This window comes from Alosa sapidissima, chromosome 9, assembly GCF_018492685.1.
Source record: "Alosa sapidissima isolate fAloSap1 chromosome 9, fAloSap1.pri, whole genome shotgun sequence".
Lineage (NCBI taxonomy): Eukaryota > Metazoa > Chordata > Actinopteri > Clupeiformes > Clupeidae > Alosa > Alosa sapidissima.
Window position 1 is genome coordinate 19,942,710 of NC_055965.1, and position 22,544 is coordinate 19,965,253.

The window sequence follows — 22,544 nt, forward strand, 5'->3', positions numbered from 1 at the left end:
TATCAATGTGAGAAACCACAAGGCCTATAGTAGACTGTGCTGCAGTGGCGCAACCACGTGTGTGTGTGTGTGTGCGTGTGTGTCTGTCCTAAGTGTGGTCATGTGAGACAAGTGAATCAGCCCTCAGTGGGGAGCTTATTTTAAGGCAACTCCTGTGTGAGTCATTGGAATCATCATCGAAAATAACTAAATGGCCAAAGAAGGATTGACTATGTAAAAAAAAGCAATGCTTTTGTATGAGCTTTCTTGCAACAAAAGCAAAAATAGTCTGAAGTTACACAATTCAGGAAAGGAGAGAGAGAGAGTGTGTGTGAGACAAGACTTGCGACACACACTTCCAGCTGTGTACTTGTGTCTCAGTAAGTGCAGAAGTTCAGGGGAAGAAAACAGGCGAAGTATTTGTGTGTGTGTGTGTGTGTGTGTGTGTGTGTGTGTGTGTATGTGTGTGTGTACGTGTCAGTGTACGTGTGTGTGTGTGTGAGAGAGGTTGTGTAAATTTTGGAGGAAGTGTCGTTTCTGTCCAGCACTATTTCATTATACCCATGGTGCAGAACGTTACTGCTTCTTCTTTCACTAAGTGAACAAGACGTGAGATTAAGACAAGATTACGAGTGTCTGCTATACTGGCCCTCCAACAAACTAAAAACAACTAATCCCAGCAGCACCTTGAAATGTTCACTTGGAGTAGCTTACTCTACTGGATGCTCGTATGCCTGTTTGGTCACATTGAAGGTAGGCTGGAAGTGCTCACGAGTTGTTCCATATGTTCTAGTGTGAATGAGAACATGACCTTTGTGTGGTTCTATGTGAAGAACTTTAATTACGCACAAACCCCAGGGTTAGTTCCTGCAGGAGGATGGGTTGTGTGTGATTGGTTTTGGACAGATTTTGCGAGCCTTGTGAGTTTTTGCGTTGCCCATTTCTTGTTCTTGTTCTACTGTATGTACATGCAAGATTAATGCCTGAGTTGGATCACACTGAAGGTAGGCCAACCAACGTTTAGGATCTGTTCTTGTGCCCTAATGTGTTTTTGTGTTCTAATGTTCTAGTAAGGATCTGGTCTTGTACCCTAATGTGTTTTTGCGTTCTAATGTTCTAGTAAGGATCTGTTCTTGTGCCCTAATGTGTTTTTGTATTCTAATGTTCTAGTAAGGATCTGTTCTTGTGCCCAAATGTGTTTTTGTGTTCTAATGTTCTAGTAAGGATCTGTTCTTGTGCCATAATGTGTTTTTGTGTTCTAATGTTCTAGTAAGGCTCTCCCAGCTCTTTGATTTAAAGTCCTATTATGTGATAACAGGGGTTCCACCGTGTAGGAAAATTTTGTCTCAGGAACATTTGTCATATTTTCTGTTCATAAATGGCAATGTTGGGGGAATTCACAACGGTACTCTCACAAGGATGTTAAAAATTGAACGCTGATAATGGATCAGGTAGATGGTAACAAAGGCAGAAGCAGAGGGCTCATGAGTGCCTGCCTGACTGCATCATGTAATATCATGCACTGTCGTCCGATCTCATCTCCAAAAAAGCACCTGACATACCTTCCACCTGCAAAGTTCCATGTAAACCCAGGAACGGTTACAGCATATTCTGTTACTGTTCCAAACAGCAGCCATGTGAATAAAGGGAATGTGCGCAATATCAGCTGTCACATTTCAGCAACAGCAGAGCAGTGTGACTACGTAAGGCATATGGCCCACGACATGCTTTGGTCATACCTCGGCCCACGACATGCTTTGGTCATACTAGGGCCCACGACATGCTTTGGTCATACTACGGCCCAAGACATGCTTTGGTATATGGCCCACGACATACTTTGGTCAACTTTATGTGTCAATCAATTGCCTATCACGTTTTTTTGTGGGGGACATTGGTCATGGTTTGCAGGATGAGTGGGTTTGCAATCATAGACTGTCTCTTTATTATTATTATTATATTACTATTATCATTATTATTAATATTAATATTATTATTTGAGAAACTGATTTTTGTTTTTCATGAGCTGTAAACCGTGATCACCAAGATTAAAACAAAAAATCACTTGAAATATTTCACTTTATATCTACTGAATCTAGAATATATGAAAGATTCACTTTTGTCACATTTTTCACTTTTTAAAATGAATTAGGGGGGGGGGGGGTTAACTTTTTCACAATATTCCCACCTGTACATGCATACACAGTTTGGGACTCCAATATCCAATAAATACATTTGGACACACATCCAATCTTTGCAGTGTTTTTTTGCAGTGCCTATCTACTTCAATAGAATTCTGTTAGCTTAGCATTCTGTTAGCTTAGCATTCGTGTAGTCTTACGGTCTCTCCCTCACAATCCTCCTCATTCCCATTCTCAGCAGGCCCTGCAAAGCTCACCCTCAATGGCCCGCGGACACGTATAGTCCTCACCGGACACCAACTCCTCCTCAATTTCACCGTGACCGTACCGCGAAACACCACCCATGACGCCCTACGGTGCTACCGTGGGAATAAATGTGTGACACCCGAGTACAACTTGGAGTCTGATTTGAAGGAACGGAATGAAAGAGTGGAGGTGGTGCTCATGTTCAACCACAGCTCTGATTCCGGGGAGTATCGCTGCTCCTACAAGTCTGCCAGTTTGTACCTGGCCATACTGGCACGTGGTGAGTATGTGTGTGTGTGTGTGTGTGTGTGTGCTTGTGTGTGTGCTTGTGTGTGTGTGTACTTGTGTGTGTGTGTGTGCGCGTGTGTGTGTGTGTGTGTGCGTACGTGTGTGTGTGTGTGTAATTCCTCACCTGTCCAATATGTGTGAAGTAAAAGGTTTTAAAAGTCAAAGACGGTCTTTCATGTGTCTCTCAGAGGACTCACTTTTCTCTTTCTCTGTCGTCACCTCACTCCTGGTTCCCAAATTAGTTTTTTTTTTTAAATCTCTCGGATGAGCAGTACCATAGTATGACGGACGACGTGTGTGTGTGTGTGTGTGTGTGTGTGTGTGTCTGTGTCTGTGTCTGTCTCTCAGATGAGGGCTTCACAGAGCGGTACCGTGGTCTGACAGATGACGCGTGTGTGTGTGTGTGTGTGTGTCTGTCTCTCAGATGAGGGCTTCACAGAGCGGTACCATGGTCTGACGGACGACGTGTGTGTATGTGTGTGTGTGTGTGTGTGTGTGTGTGTGTCTCAGATGAGGGCTTCACAGAGCGGTACCATGGTCTAACGGACGACGTGTGTGTGTGTGTGTGTCTGTCTGTCTCTCAGATGAGGGCTTTACAGAGCGGTACCGTGACCTGACGGACAACGTCATTGCCCCCATGGCCACCCTGACCGTGCTTCTGCTCATCTTCAGCACGCTGGGGTCAGTTTACATTTACAAGGTAAGCTTTAAGTTGACCGATGTTTACATCTCTAAGGTAAGCTTTAAGTTGACCGATGTTTACATCTCTAAGGTAGCCTAAGCTTTGAGTTGACCGATGTTAACATCTCTAAGGTAAGCTTTGAGTTGACCGATGTTAACATCTCTAAGGTAAGCTTTGAGTTGACCGATGTTTACATTTCTAAGGTAGGCTTTGAGTTGACTGATGTTTACAACTCTCAAGTATGCTTTGAGTTGACCAATGTAATCAAGTGCATCCTCCTTCTAACCCAACCCACCCGACATTCATTTAATGGTCATGTTAAAAAAAAAACATTTAAGCATTTATTAGATCCTTAAGACAATGCACTATGTAGTATTATGTTACACTAGCTACTCTTTGTACAGACAGACAAATACAATTGTGTGAGGCAAACATAAAGTATTTTAAGGAAGTAAGGGATAATGGACGACACGGTGGTCTGTTCACAGAAGTTAATGCACGGTCGAGGTTGTAAAACGGCCCCGACGCGAAGCGGAGGGCCGTTTAAACCTCATAGTGCATTAACTTCTGTGAACAGACCACCGTGGAGTCCATTATCCCGCTATTTCCACTGTTTCCACTGTTGCGTTACTGTATGTTCATTTCCTGTTACAATTTAAACGTTTTAATCGCTAAAACTGTCTTGTTTGTAGAACTAATTTCTTCCGACACATATCAACTAATTTCTCAACTCACAGGACAAACTGCCGCTACTAGTTCTAAATGGATGGTTGCTACGGCCAAAGGCCAGTCGTTAGTTCTATCTCTCCCGTTGTCAAGCAGGCCTATCCCAAGATTCTGATGAACTTTAGCTTTGAAACATCGCTTTTACTTAGCCTGCTGTCATCCATCTAGCTAAAAGCCACCTCCGTCATATGCTACAATTTTGCAATGTTCTGAACGTCTGCATTTTACAGCTCGGATGCAACGTGACAGTTCATTTAAACTTCACAACGAGTTCGGCGAATTAATATACAAGTGTGATACAGGCCAAAAAAATGGATCTACTTCATAGGTGTGCAGATAACATACGGTTAATGGTCGTTCTAAATTACTTAGGACAATGGGAAATTCAACCAAGCAGTGGAATACGATTTAATAATAGACCCTTTCAAGAGAGTTCTATTATCAGCATCATAGTTGGCCCCACAAGACTTCCTTTTTGACATTCCATATGTTATCTTAATGCAGAGGAAGTAGATTGGGGCCCAAATAGAACGTTCAAGCATTGTTTTTGTTTTTATTGTTGAAAGGGTCTATAAGTAGTGTACAGTTGAACAGAATCCATAAAAGCATGACCATGTACCCATGATTATGAGGTGTAACACTGAAAGATCGGTGACTTGTAGAACTCCAGTCTTGCTGAGTTGTGGAAGAAAGCAGGTTACAGGTGTAACTGTAAATTATTGTTATTTACCGAAAAACAGAAGGGCAAGACAGCATACTTCCATTTCAGATCTCTCAACAAGTGTCCCCTTAATTATCTTCCCACCGGGTACATCCCCCAGTACCAATCTCTCATTACTAAACTAACTAAAATCTTACACACAAATCACTTGTTGACACATGGCAACAAAAACATAAAATAAATAATAAACTCCACATTGATTGTTTTTTCTTAATTACCACAATGTCAAGTAATATAAGGCTACAATATTATGACAAAAAACCTTAGCTGTTAATGAACGCAAAAGAATAAAAAGCAAGACAGTCGAATGATTTATGCCATTTGGAAATGTGAAATCTAGTTGGGAATAAGCATGGAGATATTACAGACCCAGACAGAGAGTGATAAATTACCTCTCTCATTCATTACAATGGCTGACGCAATACTATGCCAACCTTAGCCCAGTTAATGACCTCCTACGCCTCCCGTTTCATGGTGCTCAGTTTTGGCACAAGAGCTATGATGAGCTAGTTGCCTCAGCTACGAATGCCACAGACCACAATAGCCAAAGGGTCGTCCACACCAAGAACGATAACTATTACAATAATGGCAAAAAAGTACTGAAAGTAGGAATGACAACGTCCACACATGTAGCCTACCATAACGTAATGAAGAACGATATCGCTGAGGATCACTTTCAGAGCCATTTTGAGAACGATAAAAAGCTGACAGCCAATCAGAGATATTTCAGATATTTTTGGAATGTCCTTAGAATGGAGAAGGTTCCAAAGATATGGAAGGAGTCTACTATAGTCCCAGTGCCAAAAAGCAGCACTATAAAGAGTGTAAATGACTTCAGACCAGTGGCACTGACCTCACTGGTCATGAAGTCATTTGAAAAGATTGTGAAATGGTTGTTGTTGTTGAGGGTGGGTGAGGCCTTGAATCCGATGCAGTTTGCATACAGGGCTAACAGGGGGGCTAGAGGATGCCCAAATCAGGCTTGTGCAAAATTCCAGAATTGAATTCAAACTGGCTCTGAAATTCCAATTAAATTCTTGAATTTCACTTGCATTTCAATTGAGGTAGCAAACAGGAAGCCAAATTGCAATTCGAATTGTGCACAACCCTGGTCCAAATTACACTACTAAACCTCCTGTACAGTCATCTGGAAGGTCCTGGTACACACGCCAGGCTCTTGTTTCTAGATTTTTCTTCTGCTTTTAATACTATCCAGCCACATGTTTTAATTAGAAAACTATTATCAGAATTTAATCTTGAGAATAAACTTGTGGGCTGGATTATGGATTTTTTAACCAACAGATCATAAAGGTCAATGGCTGTCTTTCAGAAAGGCGCATCTCTTCCACTGGCTCTCCTCAGGGTTGTGTACTTTCCCCTCTGCTGAAGTCCAATAGGACAAAAAAAATATTTTATTCCTGGTGCAATACGCCTGTAGCCTAGAAATCTAGACGCACCCTAGCGGCGGCAAATTAATTTGCTCAGCCTGTACGTCTAGTATCAAACCATAGGAATTTCTATTGGCTGACGCCGTGGACTTCATCCAATCACAGCGCTCTATTTTGTTAGAGAATCTTAAGGCGGGCTTAACAGGATAACGACAGTCCTGCGACGGTGAACAACAAGGAAGGTGGCTATGGCGAACGAAGAGCGGTTGTTTGAATCGGCGTTGGCGTCAACTTTGGAGGAGTTGGACTTGTGCTGTTCTTTGAAAGTTGAGCAACACAATGCACTTAAGTCATTCCTTTCGAAGAAGGATGTATTTGCCGTTTTGCCGACCGGATACGGATATGGTCGTAGCGCTGGCCTATTGCATGCCTAGGCAGTTTGAAAGACAATTCTCTGCCCGCCCCTTGGATTAAGCGAGGTGATGTGTGTTCGATTCCAGACTATACATTTCAATGATATAGGATGGCCCGCCAGGCTAATACGCCTGCTCAATTTGCACAATTTTGCTTTTTTTGCGCATAAATTATTCTGATGACCATCTGTCAGAAACATAGATAGATAAGACACTTTCTTATGTGTATCTTTGTGCTATTTATGTGTACCTGACTGCGAGACAAGCTTCCCTTTGGGACAATAAAGTTATACTGAACTGAACTGAACTGGAGAGTCCATCAAATTCTAGACATCACATTCATCAACACGAGGAGAGACTTTCCTTATCGTTGGTCAGTGTGGGCGCTCATATCGGTACAAATTACAGTCGTCGTACCTGGTGTGAACGGCCCTCAACTTGCTGAGGTTATCCCTCTTGGCCCTGTGAGAAGAGCGTGCTCATAGATGTATAGTTGTGCATGTGGGGTCTATGTGCTTTGGTGAATGGCATACTATAGGTGTATAGTTGTACATTTGGGGTCTATGTGCTTTGGTGAATGGCATACTATAGGTGTATAGTTGTACATGTGGGGTCTATGTGCTTTGGTGAATGGCATACTATAGGTGTATAGTTGTACATGTGGGGTCTATGTGCTTTGGTGAATGGCATACTATAGGTGTATAGTTGTACATTTGGGGTCTATGTGCTTTGGTGAATGGCATACTATAGGTGTATAGTTGTACATGTGGGGTCTATGTGCTTTGGTGAATGGCATACTATAGGTGTATAGTTGTACATTTGGGGTCTATGTGCTTTGGTGAATGGCATACTATAGGTGTATAGTTGTACATGTGGGGTCTATGTTCTTTGGTGAATGGCATACTATAGGTGTATAGTTGTGCATGTGGGGTCTATGTGCTTTGGTGAATGGTATACTATAGGTGTGTAGTTGTACAAGTGGGGTCTATGTGCTTCGCCACAAAGGTTCTGCTGCTATCCGTAGCCATATCTGCAGATCACAGTGCAAAGCCCTTAAATAAAGTATCAACAATCCTCAAAATAGCCTGCACACACGCAAACATGAACCAGAGAGGTTTTTTTCCCTTTTTTCTTTTTTTCTGAAGTGGCTCCTCTTCGCTGACGTCTCTCTTGAGTCAGTCGAGACAAAATAACACACGACAGCGTACAGCCATTGTCTCCCTCCTGAGTATAGGCTTGTGTAAGAGGCACCTTGTCCAACAGCCGGAGGAAGCATAGCGGGTATACACACAATTTGCCCGAAGTTGGTTCAACCGCTCCAGGGCTGCAAAGAGGCCCTGATCGGCCATCACTGTAGTAGAGCATGAATACTGCATGCACTGTCTAAACCATGCATTCACAACACAGACTGAAGAGCTAGTGCACTTATAAGAGTAGACAGGCTTTTATCACTCGTCGAGAGTGAGTAGGTCAATTTTTTTTAACATTTGTTATGTTCGTTTTATTCTGTAGCATCCCCTTGTTCTGATCAAGGTCAGTAAATGTCCTGAATACTGTATTTTGTTTTTGTTTGGTTTTGGATATGTTAGTTCGGGTTTCACTTTGTTGTGCCTTTATACATTAAAACATTAAACAGGACATTTCATCCTGAAAGTTTAAAGGATACACATTTGTATCACTCAAACTGAGTAGGTGAACTCACAACTTTGTTGTCATTAACAACGTTGCTTGGGCTTGCTTGAAATGTCTTTGTTTCATTTGTTTTGTTTGTGTTTATGTTTGGCTTGACCTAATTAGTTTTGTTTTGTTGTGTTTTTAGAGCCAGGCTCCTCTCGGTGGCCATGGTGACAATGGTACGAACGTCACCAGAATCAGAACCAGTCAGGGGGGCGATGCCGGGGGGGCAGGGGTACAGGACGCAACAGACGAGGAGGCGGCCCCGGACAACTCTGTCTACACGGTGGGCTACATCTATCAGTTAGCCTGTCTGTCTTTCTGTCTATATAACTCCTGTTATGTCTATCTCTGTCTTCCTTTCCATACATCTGTCTACAGTATATACATACCGGTAGTCTTCTACTATGTGAATGTGTCTATTTATTTGTCTGTCTTGAAAACGCATCTTATGTTTGTTATTGAATAAATGTTGCTTAATCTGTCTGTCTACATGCTTACTTGTTTGTCTCATACACATATACATTTCATGTCTATGTTAGTCCATGCATGGGTCTGCTTAACCATCATTTTGTGTGTGTGTGTGTGTGTGTGTGTGTGTGTGCTTTCAATGCTGCCCTGCAGGAACAATCTGTGATAGAATAGCATTGCCCTTGTGTTATTTATACTTTGACTTACCAGTAGTTCCTCTCTCTCTCTCTCTCTCTCCCTCTGTCTCTCTATCCTAGACCCTGGAGTCTCGTCCTGCATCGATTTATGATGTGTTGGATCCATCTGCATCAAACAGCAGGACGCAATCAAAGAAGAGCAGCAGGAAGAGGTCACAGAAAAAGGTCAGCCATAGACAAAAACATTCCAAATTAGAATGGGCTCTGCTCTGTTCAAGGGAATAGCTAGAACCAGAGCCATATAAAGGTACCTGGCTCTGGCTAGAACTATTCAGGACCTCCTGAAAATTCTCAGCATCTCTAGTGTCAATGTTAACGTATGTCATACTGCCTTCCATTTTCGGTGTCTGGCCCTTGTGGACAACCTATAGAATCTTTAAACGCCCCCTATACATTCCTCTCTCCATCACTTGCTTGCTTCTGTTGAACTATTTCTAGCTCTTGCATCAGGAGAGGAATAGTCCAGTACAGCTCTCACAAAACTATAATTTGGCCTGATTAAAGATGTTAATGGCCAACTTTATTATTGTGTAGGCCTTCATTTTTTGAATGATGTTTTCTTTGTTTCCTCTTAGGATGAAGTTGCCCCTGCAGAGGATGGGATATTTGAATCTGTCTATGAGAATCTGTGATGATTTTTTGTAACGTCATCAGTCGTATTGTCTTGTGAAAACATTTACCTGACCTGCCCTCTGTGCCGTGGTATTTTATGTAGCTTGTGATGCCTGTTTTTAAACTGTGAAGACAATGTGTCATTTCATTCTAGTGGGTTGAGAGTTGGCAATAAACTATGCACTCGTTTGTCTATCTTTGAATGATTACATCATCTTTATATTGACAATTGGGGAAATCATTTAAGAGGTGAGTTCAAGACAGACAACATTGTGCAGAGTGCTGGCCTATAGGCCTATGATTCAATGCAAACAGTGAAGCGTTGAAAACTGTTGTTTGTGCAAGCGCTCTAAGAAGGCTATTGTTTACTTTCTGAATCAATGTAAATACAGGTTTAATTTTTTTTTTTTTTTTTAATTTTTATCTTTCACCTTTAAATGACTTTAGGTGAATAGGCGATGTGAAGAAGAGGCTAAGTGGTTCGCACTCTGAAAAAAGTGACTAGACAAAGAACCTTATAGCAAAAAAATAATTTGCTTGGCAAGTTAGTCTGGGAAGGAGCCGATTGGCATCTGTTTCCAAATCAGCAAAAACCCAAGAATGTGTATTGACTTTGGAACTGAGTAGCACAGCTGCATTTAAAACCTTTGTTTACAAGAAAGATGTTTGCTGCACTTCTGAAACGATTTGGTAAGAGTTTAACGCACCAATTTAAGTTTCATTTCACTGCTGGTTACATTCCTGGATATTGTAAAATGGGAAGTTCAGTCAGTGGCTACCCACAGGCGCCTTTTCAGACGGACCTAGGAAATTTAAATTGGCTATCAGACCTGATACCTGATACCAAGCTATTTGTGTGGGTTCACCCAGGCTAGTTCAATCAGGAAATCATACCAAAACTGTGCAAAACGTTGGCAAGCAATTCTCACTCCTCTGCGTTCTCCAACTAGCTTAAGGGCCCTATCATAACATTCTAAAGCGCATCGTCACTCGTCAAAAGTTTATTCAAATTTAGTAGGATGTCCAGTTCACATTGGGAGGGGTTTCATTATCATACGTGGAGTGCATGGCGCAACAAGGTGTTCCTAGGTTTTTTAATCAGTCATATGGGTGTGTTTGGGGCGTAACATCATTTAAACCAATGACAATGACATCTGTCATTCCCTTTAACAGCGCAAAGCGTGATATGTCAAATAAATGCATCAGTATTTTGGCATTCAACGGCGCATTTGAAGGAGGCTGTTTGCGAGACCGTATGGAATAGTCATTCCTAAACCATGCTTTACTAAAACCTAGCATAGCCTTCACGCATTTGCACTCGTCTATTATTTGAACTCATTGGCAAAGTGAAACTAACTTCACCAAGGTGTCAGTCAACGACAAGACAGTGCTGACTGACAATGGGTTACCATCGAAAACATAGGGTAGAAAAAGCAACACTTACCCTAATATTGCTCAAATTACCTTTCTTTCTACTGCAGAGGAGTTGCTTATATCTCATGACAGTGCATCTTCAGCTGTGCTCCATGCGTGTCTCTCACCTCTCCCCTAATCACTTTTAACCGTCATTACCAATTTGCAAATGATGGTGAATAACTACTCATCATGAGATGTACAGTATTTTGTAATATATTTATTATGACCGCCGCGCAGCGAAGCGACGGTCATATAGGTTTAGTCAGATTTTTTTTTTATTTTTCGCATGTTCAAATTTCCGTCAAGGATTCCAGGGACACTGTAAGACCGGAGTACGCGAAACTTGTTGGGCATGTAACCCCACATGGATAGCATGGAACCATCGTTTTTCGTTTTGATCTGTAGCCCCCCCGCTGGACTGGACCTCCCGAAAGGAGGGTAGGGCAGACACAGTTTTCTGTGAATATCTCGAGAACCGTAGGGTTTAGGAGGACCTTTTTTTCTTTGTATGTTGATCTCAAGGGGCCATGTCAACCCATTCCATAACCACTCATTTCATGTATAGCGCCACCTAGTTAAACACAAAAAAGTAAAAATGAGGTGTTGTAATCGCAGGTGTCTGTGACCTAACATAGTCAAAACTGCACGAAATTGGAAGTGTAGGATCATTATGACACCCTCTGAATGCACGCCAAGTTTCGTGGAATTCCGTTCATGGGGGGCCACACAATAAATTAATTTATGTTACTATACACCAACTGGCCTGTAGGTGGCCGGAGACAGTTAATATCTCGAGAACCGTAGGGCCTAGGAGGTCCACCTTTTTTTTGTATGTTGGTCTTAAGGGGGCATGTCAACCCATCCCATTACCACTTATTTCATGTATAGCGCCACCTAGTTAAAAATTAAAAAGCAAAAAATTAGGTGTTTTCATCACAATATCTCTGGCTGACAAGGTCAAAACTGCACGAAATTGAAAGTGTAGGATCATTATGACACCCTCCGAATGCATGCCAAGTTTTGTAAACTTTCGTTCATGGGGGGCCTTACAATAAAATAATGTATGTGTACATTTAGTGATCGTACACCAACAAGGATTCCCAGGACACTGAAAGACCGGGGTACAGCAAACTTGGTGGGCATGTAACCCCACATGGATAGCATGGAACCATCGTTTTTCGTTTTGATCTGTAGCCCCCCCGCTGGACTGGACCTCCCGAAAGGAGGGTAGGGCAGACACAGTTTTCTGTGAATATCTCGAGAACCGTAGGGTTTAGGAGGACCTTTTTTTTTTGTATGTTTGCATCCAGGGGTCATCTTAACCCATTCCATGTGCACACATGTGCATAAACAGATACACACGCACACACATACATTCACAGTAATCATTCATATGACACATACTCACACAGTAGACATATGTACGCATGCATGCACATGCACAAACACAGGCACATACGCAGGGCAGGCACACACACAAGCACACACACACACACACACACACACACACACACACACACAAATAAACATAAACATGTACACGCACACATGCACACAATAATTTCTCAGATTTATTAACAGGCAAGAGTGGGGTTGTATAAAATGAATTTTACATGTGAAATCTATGAACTAATCATGTTTTAGTACTTGTTGTTTAGCAGATACCAGTGAGAATTGAGTGTGGATAATGCAATTTAGTGAGACAGTTAGAATCATATCGGCCTTTCCGCGTGATTTATTTTTGTGGAAAAAATGTGCTGGACTGGGTGGCGGTCATATTTTGTACCACTCTGCGGTACATCTAGTTCTAATTATGTTTCCCATTGTAATCGTCCAATTTGTAATGCTTTGCATTGACATGCACTGGTGTGCGTTCATGAATGATAGAAGGATGGTGCGTGCACCTGCCAATATGACTGTTGACAATGTGCTCTTAAAATAACATATAAACAACTCGCCATAGAACTGACCAGAGGGGTATTCCAGAAAGGAGGTTTAACAAACACTGAGATAAAACTTAACCTCTGGGTTGTCTTAACCTGTGGCGACTAAACCCGAGCTGTCTGTTCCAAAACACCGGTTACCAGTTAGTTCAATCAACCCTGTGTTAGATAACCTAGAGTTGTGCGCGTTCACTGCAAACTTATAAAGGCATCATCTATCTATTGAGAGTCGAAACCGGCGAAACGAAGAGCACCGTATTTTTCAGAGGCGGGGTAGTCGAGGCTTACGAGGAGGAGAGAACTGTAATAACAAAAGAAGAGCAATACTTAAGCGTCTGCGTCCGAGACCTTGCTTGGCAGAGAATAGCCTAACTGACCACTGAAATGCGTAGGCCTACGTTTAGGATAGCCTATTTAATGTCAAAAACACAATTAAATAATTCAGTGGACATCACATAGGCTATTGACTGCTTTAAATGATGCTTTCTTAAACTAGCCTACCTTGTCACAGATTGAGTGGGCCATAGAATTCTTTGAGAATCCCAAATGTAATTTTCAGTTTTAACGCGGGTTCTGCAGCTGTGGGCCAAGTTAAACTTTTGCGCCTCCATCATCTAAAGGGTGAAGAATGTCGGAAGGCATGGGTAGCCTATTGGACACATTTCGGTGCACATTTGGAAAATTTAATAGGCTAAGTGATGCTGACCTGCCAGTTGGTGAAATTATACTCTAATGATCCTCGTGGGTTTGTGTATATTTAAACTTATTTATTCATTTTCTATATGTGTTCCCTTTTTTGTAGCCTACTGCACAATAATTATATCTTCAGTGTGTCTGAGATGTTTTTTGTCCATCCGATGTCTGGTGAGCCAAAGGCAAATGTCCTATGGTGTTGGCTAGCTAAGATTTATTTTATTCTATTCTAATCCATGCGTAGCCTAGAAGCTAATGTAGGGATGGAGTCGAGAATGCTTTTCAAGTAGCCTAGCCAAATTTAGGATTCAGCGGAAAAACTATATAGCGCACTTGAAAAACTCGTTTGGAAAAGAAAGGATGGGCTATCATATGATGTCGTGGTCTTATCGCCCTCTCACGGCTAATTCCACGGATAAATATTACATGATTTTGTGCTTCTTTGTCAATCGGACCTTCTTCAAAATGAAACGTCATTGTGTGACAAGTGTAAAAATAGCGGCCTGGTTGAACATGCACTGAAATAACTGAACATAATTGAACATAACCTGAACAAAACCTACACCCTACCAGGTTAAGTTCAGAGTCTATGTTACCATAGTTACTTACATAGCCTGATCATATTTGAGAGTTCTGGAACTGAAATCCCAGGTTTACCGCTAACTCTGGGCTAACACCCAGTAAACCTACTTTCTGGAATACCCCACTGGTGTACAATAGCGATTTTTAGACAATGCGCCAGGCCCCTCCCTAGGTTGTTAATTGCCACACCCCTGGACGCATTGTTTAAAAAATAAACCAATACCGAATTAAATTCTGCGCGGGTGGAAAACGAGTTTTACGCCATGCGCCAGTATGCAAACCATAGACATAATATACATAGACGCCGCATTGGCTGCTGGAAACAAGAAATGCGGCCGCCATCTTGGACCGGTCATACTCCTCATTGCGTTGCAGCAGAAAACACAAGATGACAGCACTGTGCAGCATGTTCCTGCTCAAATCGGCGGACCATACTCGGGGGATTTACTTTTCACAAGTAAGATTTAACATTACCGTACTATTGGTTGTATTTTGTATTTTCGAACAATGTGGCCTGTATCATAGCTACATGTATGACCTTTGCAGCAAAAAAAACCGCGTGAAAATCTGTTCGGTATTCAGTGAGATATGATTAATTAAGTGTGCTGACAGCTCATTGCACCGGCCAAACAGATTACACTGAGTGGAGTGGATGACCGGTCCAAGATGGCGGCTCCAAATCTCGTCAGCGCTAGTAGGGAGCAGCGGTCGATGCGGCGTCTATGTATATTATGTCTATGATGCAAACTACAGCCCTACATCAGTTTCCTAGGTACAAAGAAAGAGACTATCCAATAGAATGGCGAGGTTTATATGACATATCAGCACGTGATTTTCTGTTGTCATTAATCATGGCAGCCGAAGGAGACTTCCTGACGCGCTATCGAGCAGTGTCAAATAAACTGAAAAAGTAAGCCATTTTCTTCCTTCCAAGTAACAGTTAACGCTTGTTTTCGTTAAACCTGAGTAAAAATTCTACACATATGTACTTCACCCTAAACACATTGTAGAATAACTAGTTCGTTGGTTAGGCTAGTTGGATAGCTAACCTAAAGCAACATTAGCACCTAACGTTAGCAACAATATAACGTATTGCTTGATATATCTATAGATACAGCATGCTTAAATATTTTTTATCAACAAGTATTCTGCAAAAGCTTTATGTTGCCATTAAAAGTCGTTGTATTCACTGACGCTAACCGGCTATCATGCAGCGGTTGTGTTTGTTTTGAACCTGTCATGCAATCTAGCCTAGCTAGCCAAGCTTGTTTTAATGTGACGTTACGATAATGTATCATTACGTGTGCTTCAGCGCAACATTATGTATTTTGTCTTGGCCACTGAGTTACATTTAACCGTGTGGTCTTCCATTAAAGGCGATTCCTTCGGAAACCCAACGTCGCTGAAGCCAGCGAGCAATTCGGTAAGTGACATTTTCTAAAAAGACAAAGCGCATCTTTCACCATCTGAAGGTGGGGTAACGTTATTCATAAACTTTATTGAAATGTTTCATCAACGCTCATATTCAGGATTTCTTACATTGCGACTAACCTTACCATACTGTAGGTTTCTCCAAGTCTATCATTTTCAGAGATTAATAGGAGTTTGTCATTTCCACTTTGGTGTCGTTTGCAGGTCAGTTAGCCAAAGAGTTGAAACAACAGGACTGTCTTCAGTATGCGGCGTTCTGTAACTTGGCCATGGCTCGGTAAGTTAACCTTTGACCTCTTGAACTCTCTTTACACCTGAATGCAGCAACTGGGTACGCTCACACACTTTGCTATCCTGCTAATCGGATGCCTTTTATCGTCCATGGGTTCCAACTCTGGTCTTGGGAATTGCAGCCTTCTCGATGCTTTATAGCACAGAATGGGAGTATATGTGGATTTTTATCCCACATAGAAAGCATAAATGTTTTCCTGTGGATGTTGACGTTCGCATGGAAACCATTTTGCATGCATATTTCATGTCCCAGTCTATGCAATGCATGCTTATTATTTCCTATCAAATACACACAGACATGCAAATGAACATTCATGTATACAACCATGTATACAAGCTCACATACATGTCGCATGTATACATCTATACATGCACACACACTCACACTCTCTCTCTTTCTCACTCACTCACTCACTCACTCATTCAAACAGACACACACTCACACACACACACACACACACACACTCACACACCAGGGGATCTTGCATGCACATCCCTCTCTCTCTCTCTGTGCTGCTTGCGTATCCAATCACTGCCATTAACCGCAACTCCTGATTTCTGAAGACCCATACTTGCCAGAGGTGAGGTGCCTTGCATTCAACCACCACCTTTGTGTAGGTGCGAGCAGACCCTGTTCAACGCCCCAGGAGAGGCCCTGGCGCTGACTGACGCCGCCCGCCTCTTCCTGCTCTCCGAGCGGGAGAACCGGGCACTCCAGGCCCCAGGCTTCGATGAGCACCTGCAGGCCGCACTCAACTGCTACAGCTTCGCCATCAAGGTAACAGCACAGGGTCTGTTCAACTGCACAGGGTCTGTTCAACAGCACAGGGTCTGTTCAACTGCTACAGCTTTGCCATCAAGGTAACAGCATAGGGTCTGTTCTTTCAGGACGACCCTATTTAGGCAGGGATCACATTGACCAGCGGCAGCTTTCCTATTGTTTGCTATGCTTTGGCTGCAGAAAAGTTCCAACTCCAACTTTTCCGCTGCCTCTTCTTCGTTATGTGTGATGCAAAAAATCTTTCCTCATATCAGGGACTGAAGAGCAAAGAAATGTTTTTTGAATCTCAAAGAGATCAAAATTGTTGTGCCAATTTATTTCTTGTGTCCAGAGGTGGTGGCTTGAGTTTTGCGACCTTGAAGGAGGGATTTTTTTGGGTGACATCTGACGTGATTGCTTCTTTATCTCTTGTCTTGTAGGTGTACATTGAGATGAACCAGCCCGTGATGGCTGCTAGTTTGTGTCTGGAACTGGGTAATGCTCTCAAGGTAACGAACGATTCAACCATTCACTTTGTCAAAATCTCTCCAGCATCTTGCTAGCGTTTGGTGTGATCAGTGCAAGTAAAGAGCAAGAGGCTTTTGTAAGGAGCTAGTAAAGGCGCTCGAAGCCCTTCAGTGATTAGTTCCAACATTTCATATATAAATTGATTATAATACCCATTATAATATCTTTTTTTTTTATGAAGCCCTTCAGTGATTAGTTCCAACATTTCATATATAAATTGATTATAATACCCATTATAATATCTTTTTTTTTTTATGAAGCCCTTCAGTGATTAGTTCCAACATTTCATATATAAATTGATTATAATACCCATTATAATATCTTTTAATTATAATATCTTTTTTTTTTTTTTTATGAATTCACTCCTCTGGTCATTGTCCACCATCCCAAAACGTATCCACTCTGCCATCCAACCACACTTGTTCTGAAAATGTTCTGAAATCCATCCCCAACGTCTTTCGTTGCCTTACATCACTGTGCATCAACCCTACCATCAACACCCCAACCAACCCCACCACCCTTCCTCATCCTCATCCTCTTCCTCATCCTCTTCCTCTCCTCAGGAGATGAACCGGCCCGGTGAGGCCATCGTGCACTTCCAGCGTGCGTCGGAGCTGCAGACCCAGATGCCCATGGAGTCCCTGCTGTCCCAGTGGGAGATGGCCTCCTGCAAGATACTCACGCGTGAGTACAGTCCAGTCGCTTCATTATCCCAAAAGGAAACTTTGTCTGGCAGTCAGGTACACAAAAGATGGAAAGACACAATAAACTGATACAGTACAAACAAATAAAATGAATAAATCAATACATTTATTCACTTGGACAGATGATAACCATTTAAATATAGTAGGACCTATGAAAACAATGTAAACATTTATATTTATGAGAACAGATTAACGATATGCACAAATGAAATGCATTGATTCACCTGGACAGTTATCTTTCAAAGTCAGGGGAACATTAATATGACATGGTTCATCATCCTATTTTCAATCCTCTGGAGGCAGTTGTTCTAAAGTTATCTGATCAGATATTGGCTATTGGATGGATTCAATTCTGAAATTGTGTGTGATTGTGATTGACAGGTGATTATGACGGTGCGCTGGCCGTGCTGTCGGAGATGCAGCTCACGTGTCAGGAGAGAGGCCTGCTCCTGCCCGGCACCAACACCCCCGTTGGTATGGCTCAAATGCTCTAACCCATGACCACCCTAGCACCTGCCTTTGCAGTGGCTTCCACCAAAACTAACTTCGAAGTGCCTGTTCGTCAATTTCCTGGTCCACAATGAGTGTGCTATTGCTATTGGTGCTGTACAAATCAGCGAAATCAAATTAAGAATTCATGTAACAATTTGAATGGTCACAAACTGACTGACTGACTTTGTTAGTCATGTCTCTGAACGGCCCCTGCAGATCGAGCTGGCCTATGGTGTCCTCAGTGCTACATACATATCTCAGCATTTAGGACCTGTCTACCAGTGACCTTGACCAGAACCATTTCAACTGTTGTACAGTACATCAGTGGTCTCTTGTGGACACAAGTCTACCGGTAGTTCCTATTAGGGACTGGGCTCGTTGCTGTTGGCTATTATATGTTTTATTTGTAGGCAGGGTAGTGCAGTGGCTTAGGAGCTAGCCAACTTATCTTAGCTGGGCTAACATGCAAGAGTTGTGGGTTGAATTGAGCAAGGCACTCAAGCACTTAACCCCGCGTTGCTCTGGGGACAAAGGCCCTGTAATATAACTGACATTATGTAAGTCTCTTTGGATAAAAGCGTCTGCTAAATTAATGTACGTGTACATTTGCCGGCTTGCTCTTGTTCTTGTTCAGCTGCAGACATACTGCTATCTGCTGTGGCGATATGTTGTAGTCACTGTCTAGTCGCTAACACTAACTCTAGACGACGTGCTGACATCTGTGGTGTTGAAAGTGGATGTGTAGTTGAGATTCCTATCTTGTCGTTTGCGGTAGTGTTGCTCAATGCCACACAGGCAGCAGAGTCATGGTGATGACGTTTCTGTGGAAGACTGCACACGCACCCTCATTTTGACACACTTCCTTTGATACATAGAAATTTACATGTTACACACTGGGAGAACTTCTCTTAATCCTACAAAAATACTTCACAAAAATAGTGTGAATATGTCTTCAGACACCCCTGTGAATAACTATTTGTTTTTGAGTATTAACGATGATTTAATTTGGATAGAAGTTAGTCAGAAGATAGTTGGATTAATGAGGTCAACAGTTTTTGACTATGTTAATGTTTTGATCATGTTCTGTGTGTGTGTGTGTGTGTGTGTGTGTGTGTTCCAGGGGCATTCATGGACCTGATGGCCAAGTGTGAGATCTCCAGGGTGCTCCTGCTCATGTTGCTAGAGGTGGATCTCACTCACCACAAACACATGAACTAAACAAAATAAACATCAATGTATTAATTAACCCCATGTATTAATCTCATAGCTGAAGACATTTTGCAAAATCAATGTACCGTATTTTCCGGACTATAAGTCACACTTTTTTTCATAGTTTGGCTGGTCCTGCGACTCAGGTGCAACATATATATATTTATTATATATATGTTTTTTTCCCTCTTCGTGACACATTTTTTGACTGGTGTGACTTATAGTCCGGAAAATATGGTATAAACCTCGGTCAGTGGTCAGGAAATTACAGTACTGTCACTGTCCATCATAAAGAAGTAATACTTATCTCTGTTGTCTGATTGGTTGTCCTCAGCCCCCGCCTCAGAAGCTGCTTCCTGAGCATGCCCAGACGCTGGAGAGGTACGCCTGGGAGTCCTTTGACTCGCACAGTCAAGGTGAGCGCACACACACACACGCGCGCACACACACACACACACACACACCTCTCTCTCCCCCACTCTCTTCCTGTCAGTCTCTCAACTGTTCTATTGAAATAAAGGCAAAAAAACCCCAATCAACCATCATTAACTAATCATCATTAATCATCAACTTGGTCTGTCTTTCTCCTCTAGTGACCTTCCTTCCAGAAAATATTTTCCTGCTCCTCCAGTCTGTTGTGGTAAGTGCCCAAGTTAATGTCCTCATGCCCTGGACATGTAAATGGATGTATAGGGATGTAAAGGGCATATTTGTTTATCCAAAGTGCAAAGTCCAGTGAACCACATTACAAGGTCAAGACAAGAAGTTTGAATTCCATTTAGATGTTCTGAATTCCATTTGGATGTTCTGAAGTCTTTTTTTGTAGGATGTCCGACCATTAAGCCATTGCTCTCTAACCAAATAAAGTACCAAGAAAGGTTGTGCCACTTAATTCAGCCTCATCTGTAGGTTGCTTTAGAGCAGAACAAATGTACATTTAAGGTTCCTCCAAAATGAATAAATGGACATTGTAAAGTTAAAAGCCTGTGTCAATTGAATAAATGTAGTAATAAAAGCATTTGCAAATGAAATGTAAATGTGCAAGGCTTTTTCCAAATTAACAAATGTAGGATTTACTAATTGTTTGTGTGTGTGTTTTAGATGGCCTGTCAAGAGAAAGACACAGAGTCCCTGAAGTCTCTGCAGACAGAGCTGTGGTACGTCTCATGTCTTTCATATTCACGATTCATATTATTTATTTATTTTTGTTCACTGGAGTCGTAATTTGCTCCAGTGACATCCTTGACTACTGAGCCACTCCTCCCCGATTTCTGCTTGTCTTCTATTTCTTCCTCAAATTTGAACCATTCCTTTATTATGTTTTGTCTAGTTATTTCTCATCTTCATCTCTCCTTTGTTGTGTCTGGTCTCCTCTCTCTCTATCTCTATCTTACTGTATGTGAATATTCTTTTATTTTTCTAAATGTTTCACTTGCTCACTTCACAGGCCTCTTTTCTCAGCCGAGGAGAATCACCTTCTCCATTTGGTGGTGCAGGAGAGAATCACCCCCTCTGGCCAGGGCGTTTAGTTTAACGCATCCCACAACCCCACCCCCAGAATCATGGTCAAAGGAACATTCCAGCCTCTCTGCCTGGTGCAGATGGAACACTTTTTTTTGTTTTTGTTTTGTTTTGTTTTGTTTCTACAATGTCAGTTTACTAAAATCACTAAGTTTGATTCGGAATGTGACCTCCTTACATGTCTTGGTTAAATGAGGTGCGTCATCTGTGGTCCAATCATGAGTTTTGCACAAGATGGCCGCCCCCCACCCTCCCCCGGTCGAGGCTGTCTGCTTGTAGCGGAGCGCCTCCATCTGGCGAGCGCCTGCACTGTGCTCAGTAACGTCTTGTTTTGCTCAGCCTGCTGTAACTGAGCTGTGAAGCTATGGAGATTATATATATTTATTCAAAGTTTTATGTTTGAAGGATATGCTTATATAAATGTAAGGTGTAAATACAAGAGTTAATAAACAAACAAACCACTGCAAAGTCTGGTGTCATTCCTTGGTTTATTGACGCGAGTCTGGTTTCCATGATGAGTACACACATGATGTGTGACAGAGGTAATGAGAACAAATTTGACTGAATATACCGTAACGGACAGTACCACCAGTCCCCAACTGTAGGACGGAAACTCAGTAGAGTAAAAATAGCACATACATCCCTTAACTGCAGGTGGTGAATCTAGATTTGTGCTACCCACAATGTGGTTTTGCGGAAAAAAAGCCCCTCCTTGTCCAAGAGGTTTTTCTTTATACACAACCTTCATCAGTGTGTGTCAGGGGTCGGGTGGGTTTTGATAACCTGATAGTAACCAAAAAGTTAAAATCCCAGCACTGGCTAACGCTTATGCTAAACTAGCGAACTGGAGATGGGCAAACTCTTCTGGTACATCTACTCTATTTAACTTGGCACTTAGCAGGAAAACTCAAAAACCAACTATAGCTTCCTCCTTCCATTAGACAAAGCCACCTGTCTAATAGCACAACTTCCACTAAAAGCATCACTTTTGATTTGTAACCTTTCAGAACAGCAAGACCTTCCTGTCGTGATTTCCACTAAAGTGTTTCATATATCTTCGGAGATAGACTCACGCAGACACCATCCTGATGATGCCCTAAACCGGTCTGCTTATGCACCAGCAGTGGTACAATGGATACATTAAAAAAAAAGAGTAAGAAAAGTAAAAAAAAAAAAAAAAAAACATTTATCATATAAAATAGCAAAATGAAGATAATCAACAGTGACTAGATGAATGATTCTAGTCCTCATAACGCTGGTCTACCCCAGCAGCTATACTGCACTAGTGAATGTGGTGAATGTGAACGTGAACACACACACACACTCACACACAGTTAACTTGAATTGGACAAGTCTACTTTACCTGAACAAAGCTCTCAGCATGTACAGAACAAGGGTCAGCTTGAAATTTTACAGAATGACAAAGTGTGTGCATATAT

The 22,544-nt window shown here is 42.0% G+C and overlaps 3 protein-coding genes across 6 annotated transcripts in view; 2 read left to right on the forward strand and 1 right to left on the reverse strand.

Annotated features, from left to right (window-relative positions):
• Nucleotides 1-9,020, reverse strand: part of si:ch211-243a20.3 (uncharacterized protein LOC100151507 homolog) — a 20,883-nt gene extending 11,863 nt beyond the window's left edge. Inside the window, 1 exon segment of the mRNA XM_042102630.1 lies at nucleotides 8,934-9,020. The gene's annotated coding sequence lies outside the window, so the exon portion shown is untranslated.
• Nucleotides 458-9,738, forward strand: LOC121717912. 3 transcript variants are annotated; one of them, XM_042102631.1, is made up of 7 exons: nucleotides 459-732; nucleotides 2,356-2,643; nucleotides 3,162-3,193; nucleotides 3,268-3,351; nucleotides 8,401-8,541; nucleotides 8,984-9,088; nucleotides 9,499-9,738. In XM_042102631.1, the coding sequence occupies exons 1-7, from the start codon at nucleotides 672-674 to the stop codon at nucleotides 9,553-9,555; spliced, it is 768 nt and encodes a 255-aa protein (XP_041958565.1). In that variant the 5' UTR covers nucleotides 459-671; the 3' UTR covers nucleotides 9,556-9,738. The 3 variants fall into 3 exon arrangements, with proteins under 3 accessions (XP_041958567.1, XP_041958565.1, XP_041958566.1); XM_042102632.1 differs by lacking the exon at nucleotides 3,162-3,193 and having other exon boundaries at nucleotides 460-732; nucleotides 3,236-3,351; nucleotides 9,499-9,579; nucleotides 9,626-9,738; XM_042102633.1 differs by lacking the exon at nucleotides 3,162-3,193 and having other exon boundaries at nucleotides 458-732; nucleotides 2,359-2,643; nucleotides 3,236-3,351.
• A 5,241-nt stretch (nucleotides 9,739-14,979) lies between these two features.
• Nucleotides 14,980-21,573, forward strand: f8a (coagulation factor VIII associated). 2 transcript variants are annotated; one of them, XM_042102626.1, is made up of 12 exons: nucleotides 14,980-15,079; nucleotides 15,546-15,592; nucleotides 15,805-15,877; nucleotides 16,456-16,669; nucleotides 17,092-17,160; nucleotides 17,743-17,863; nucleotides 18,265-18,357; nucleotides 19,496-19,560; nucleotides 19,919-20,000; nucleotides 20,178-20,224; nucleotides 20,686-20,741; nucleotides 21,032-21,573. In XM_042102626.1, the coding sequence occupies exons 1-12, from the start codon at nucleotides 15,021-15,023 to the stop codon at nucleotides 21,111-21,113; spliced, it is 1,008 nt and encodes a 335-aa protein (XP_041958560.1). In that variant the 5' UTR covers nucleotides 14,980-15,020; the 3' UTR covers nucleotides 21,114-21,573. The 2 variants fall into 2 exon arrangements, with proteins under 2 accessions (XP_041958560.1, XP_041958562.1); XM_042102628.1 differs by having other exon boundaries at nucleotides 14,983-15,079; nucleotides 16,510-16,669.
• Nucleotides 21,574-22,544: the final 971 nt, after the last annotated feature.